This window comes from Elgaria multicarinata, chromosome 2 (genome assembly GCF_023053635.1).
Source record: "Elgaria multicarinata webbii isolate HBS135686 ecotype San Diego chromosome 2, rElgMul1.1.pri, whole genome shotgun sequence".
Taxonomy (NCBI): domain Eukaryota; kingdom Metazoa; phylum Chordata; class Lepidosauria; order Squamata; family Anguidae; genus Elgaria; species Elgaria multicarinata.
The window spans coordinates 78,688,419-78,693,552 of record NC_086172.1 but is presented as its reverse complement, the minus strand read 5'-3'; the positions used below and the strand labels follow the sequence as shown (position 1 = coordinate 78,693,552).

At 46.4% G+C, this 5,134-nt stretch overlaps 1 protein-coding gene across 2 annotated transcripts; it reads left to right on the top strand.

The window, feature by feature from the left end:
• The first annotated feature begins 1,689 nt into the window (after window positions 1-1,689).
• LOC134392497 (olfactory receptor 5AP2-like) lies at window positions 1,690-4,770 on the top strand. Of its 2 annotated transcripts, none has more exons than XM_063116867.1 (2): window positions 1,690-1,705; window positions 3,848-4,770. In XM_063116867.1, exons 1-2 carry the CDS (start codon window positions 1,690-1,692, stop codon window positions 4,768-4,770), a joined length of 939 nt encoding a protein of 312 aa, XP_062972937.1. The 2 variants fall into 2 exon arrangements, with proteins under 2 accessions (XP_062972937.1, XP_062972936.1); XM_063116866.1 differs by lacking the exon at window positions 1,690-1,705 and adding an exon at window positions 3,295-3,307 and having other exon boundaries at window positions 3,845-4,770.
• The last annotated feature ends 364 nt before the right edge of the window (window positions 4,771-5,134 follow it).

Genomic DNA, 5,134 nt, shown 5'->3' with positions numbered 1-5,134 from the left:
GAAAAGGCCCTATCCCTCGTTGCCAAACTCCGAGCCTCTCTCGGAGTAAGCACCCGGAGGAGGACCTTAGATGTTGAACATAGTGACCGGGTATATTCACGTCGGGAGAGGCATTCTGTCAGGTATTGTGGTCCCAAGCCGTGTAAGCGGGGATGGGTGAGCGAGCGAGCGGGCAGGGGGGGCATCAGACATTGTGGGGGGGAAATGTTTCTCCAGATGCTGTCAAAATAGAAACAATGTTCAAGTATATGCCTGGTGGTACACTACCAAGAAAGATCTCAGTATCCCATGTTGGGGCACGTTCACACATCCACTGATTTACAGTTACTACCCAAGCACCAGTGCATTTCTGCAAACACAATTGGTTACTAATTTCCATAAACCCACAAGCCTGTATAATGTTTTAGTTCTACTTCCAATTCAGCTGTAATAGCCAATGATCCTGAGATCAATTTCCAAAGACTTTGATTATTGCATATAAGTAATGAGCCATCTCGTGTGGCACTATTTTGTTCCCTGTGGGATCGGGGGGGGGGGGGGGGGGACTTCAGAAGTCTCCCCTGTGGTTAGTACAGGAAGTGCAGGAAGTCTAAGGCCTGGATAAATACTGTTGTGCCATTGAGACCTTTCTATATATCTGGATCTTACATGTTCTGAGCTTTAACAGACTGTTAAGTAGATCTGAATAGCTTAGAAGCGGAATAAATATGCTTTCTCTTTCCCTCCATCTTCCTTTCCCTCTCTCTCTCTCTCTCTCTCTCTCACACACACACACACACATACTCTCATTCGCAGATTGTAAAGGAAGGGGGCTGTTATTTTTATCATTGTACAATGCTTAGTGTAAATTAGACACTTTTATTGATGATGATAATGATGATGATGATGATAGGAAACCACTTTCATCCTGAAAATCTATCTATGCAGTTTTAATATCTCTTTAATCTTGCAAAGTGTGGACACCATATTGCTTTGCTGGGCTAGACGTGTCTTGGTCACTGCTCTACTGGCAGAAAATATAGTACATTGTAATGAGTTGATGGGGAATTATACCATTTAAGTCTTGAGATGAGGAAATGCTATTGGTAGATTTTGTTTTGAAACGGTTTTTTTTCTTTTTGCCCAATTTGAGCCCTCGTTCCTTTTTGTTTGCAGGGGAGTGGGAGAGAGAATATCACTCACCCTGTAGATTATGAGCCGGCTAAATAGAAGTCACGTGAATTTAGAAGCATAACTTCTAGATGGAATGGAGGTGCAATGTAAAAGTTTTAGACTGCAATACTGTATGTTGTAGGTCAGAGGCAAATGGTTCTTAGGGCTTATGATACAAACAAACTGCCACTTTCAAAGATCTAAGGTAATGGACAAATTTGCCATGAAGAGGTAGAAATGTTGCAGCAAGGCAAAGAACTGAATGCTTCTCCAGAACTATCACTTCTCCCCTGATGCATTACAGACCTGAACTTTCAGAATCACTGTATATGATTTGGTAATGTCTTTTGGGTGGGATTAGGCTAACATTTAAATACCAGAACATTTGAGTAGTCTCTATTAGATTCTCTAGACTAGCAATCCAGTCTTCTTCTTGTTCACTGAAATGACAAAAAGCCCTAAACCTAAACCCCAAAACAGAGCAAGCTTACAAAGCCAGTTTCTCACTGCTATATGAACCTCTCATCCCTGAAGAAAATGATCCTCTCTGAGAGTGTAAGGTGAGTCTAATCTCTTTTCATTTTCAGTGTATGTTATGTGACCTGCTGCAACCTGCAGCATGGTGTCAGAGAGACTGAGCTGTTGTGATATGGGTGATAATAATACTGACTTACCTTATTGCAGCCTTCCCCTAGGTGTTTGGGACTTGAACTCCCAGCATTCTTAACCATTGGCCATGCTGCCTAGCTGACACTAATGGGATTGAAGTCCAAAACATCTGGAAGGCATCAAGTTGGCAAAGACTGCCTCAAAGAGTTGTTGTAAGCATTACATGTGAAGCACTTTGAACACTTGAAAGTCTTATGCAAATATGAAGCATTTTTATTATGGCAAGTCTGTAGCTTCTCTGGCCGTTGCTAGACGAGGCGTTGGCGCGATGTGAGGCCCGGTCTCCCTCCTGTGCATCCAGATGACGCACAGGGGATTCCGGGGTCAGGCCGGGCTAAGACCTCCCTTAATCCAGGACAAGCGGATTTGCTTATGGCCCAGCTTTTCCCAGAAGGTCTAGCAGGGTCTGTGGCTTTTCCCGGCTGCTCGCTTACTCGCGAGTAGCCGGGAGAAGCCACGGACTAGGCACAGCATTCCATAGGAGCGCTGTGCCCATTGGGCCGGGGGGGGGAATCATGGGGGGGAGATGGGGCCGGGGGAAAGAGCCGACCCGGCAGGAGAGATGGAGGGAGCGGAGCCAGGGCATGGCGAGCAGGCACGGGCGAGTGGGCAGGGGGACAAGGCATGGCAAGCAGGGACGGGAGACAAGGCATGGCGGAGGGGGTTGGGGAGAAGAACGGGGACGGGGGACAAGGCATGGCGGAGGGGGTGGGGAGAAGAACGGCGGAGGGGGGTGGGCAGAAGAAGGGGGATGGGGGACAAGGCATGGCAAGCGGGGACGGAGGAGAAGAAGGGGGACGGGGGACAAGGCATGGCGGACGGGGGGAGGACGGGCGAGCGAGCGAGTGGGCAGGGGGGGCATCAGACATTGTGGGGGGAATCAGGGGCAGGGGGAGCGGGGAACCCTTTATTTTTTTAAAAAAAGACTTACCTGTTTCAGCGGTGCGCTCCTGCACACATAGCCCTTTAAGGGGGGGAAACGCGCCGGGACTTTCCCTTGCCCCATCGCATGTTGACGTCTGGAAAAGGGCGACGGCGCACGCTAGCTGTAGCACGCCGTCGCCCCTCCTCCCAGACAGATTATCCGGTAGGTCTAGCAAGGCCCTCTGTTAAAGGAACACCAGGGTTATTTTCCATGATGAAGTGAATGCAGATTTATTTAGCTCATAAAAATGGCATTGGATATAAGTTATGGTTTATATATACTATATATATATATTCAACAACCATATTAAGAGGGTACTTCGATTGTTGCTTCATTAGTTTAGGGATTGAGAAGCTGAAGTACACAAAGTTTTCTGTCCATGGCTATCTTATGTGACCAGGGCCGCCCTACCATTAGGAACGGTGAGGCCACCACCGCAGGCAGGTGATTTTGTGTATCATGACATGAATAGCCAGTAAATTGTTGATTTTTAAATATATATATATTACTTGATGTGTTTTTACTGCCAGGGGAGGGAAGAGGTGCTTATGAAATTTACTTGTTCACAGAAAACAACAGAACTACTTAAGAGATTTAAACTGCAGCTTTTAAAATTGCAAATCCAAGATTAGTCTGTGAATGAGATTGCGTGCCTGGAACTGCACATATTTAAGTTCTTGGGTTGGATCCAAAATTGCGGTTCTGCCAGCAGAATGGCAGATTTGGAGAATGAACAGGGGGCTTCATGGGGAGGGGAGAAGAGAGGACAAGGAAGTCCCTTTCCAGGAGTGCTATCTGTTCCGGTGGCAGAACCACAATCTTGGATCCAACCTCCTGCTTACGCTTGTGGCACATTGTACCAGTCTGGATGATGGTATATTGATAGTGGGAACTGTATATCATATGTGGGGGAGGTGTTACCTTTTTCTTGAGATAGAATTCCGCGCACTCACCCTGAATGCACTCAAGTACAACTTCATTCCTAAGCATGCTTCACCAAGTCAGGTATAATCTATAAGGGACACCCAAGGAATTAATGGCTGGTATCATGACTGTTTTAATTGTTCTGCAGATCTCAGAATTTGAAAACAGATGCAGCAGGAAACTGCACCATGGTGACAGAGTTCATTCTCCTGGGCTTCTCAGAAGGTCCAGAGCAGCAGCTTCCCCTGTTTGTGGTGTTCCTCACAATCTACACTGTCACCCTGATGGGGAATCTGGGGATGATCTTGCTAATCAGGATCAGCAGCCGGCTTCACACTCCTATGTACTTTTTCCTATGCAACTTGTCTGTTGTCGATATAAGTTACTCATCAGTCGTCACCCCAAGACTGCTAATGAACTTTCTAGCAGATAAGAAATCTATTTCCTTCAGTGCATGCTTTGCTCAGCTTTACTTCTTTGTTGCCTGGGTGTGCACTGAGTGTTTCTTGCTGGCCACAATGGCATATGACCGATACATGGCCATCTGCAACCCATTGCTCTATTCTGCAATTATGACAAAAAGGATCTGCGTGCCCTTGGTTGCTGGTTCGTGTCTCATCGGCTTCACAAATGCTATGGTAACAGTCAGTTTTCTAAGCCGGTTACAATACTGTGGCTCTAATGTCATCAGGCATTTCTTCTGTGACACTCCTCCCCTGTTAGCCCTATCCTCTGATGGCCACGTCACTGAAATGATCATTTCCTTCCTAGCAGGACTCACCACCATTGGATCCCTGGTCATCATTCTCTTCTCTTACCTATTCATTCTGTCTGCCATCCTGAAGATCCGTTCTGCTCAAGGCAGGCACAAGGCCTTCTCCACTTGCACTTCTCACCTTACAGCTGTCACCATCTTCTACGGCACTCTGATATTTACATACCTGCGTCCCAATACAAGCTACTCATTGGGTCGAGATCAAGTGGCAAGTGTCTTTTACACAGTGGTGGTCCCTATGATGAACCCTCTGATCTACAGCCTGAGGAACAAGGACGTGAAGGAGGCATTCAGGCAATCCGTGAGAATGAAACTCTTTTTGTAATGAATGCAGAAACAATTTAGCAATTCAAAACCATTATACAACAAAAATGAAATGACAACAAAACTATTTCCAATGCAATCTTCCCTGTGTCGGCTTCCATGTGCATACAAAAACTTTATGTATAATGGCAATTTGCTAAGACACAATAAAGAACTGGCGTACAGAAACCTTGCTCATAGGATGCCACATTCATTTAAATGGCAATGGTTAATGTGGGCATTGCAGAACAGATATTGTTGTTTATTCGTTCAGTCGCTTCCGACTCTTCGTGACTTCATGGACCAGCCCACGCCAGAGCTTTCTGTCGGCTGTCGCCACCCCCAGCTCCCCCAAGGTGAAGTCTGTCACCTCCAGAATATCATCC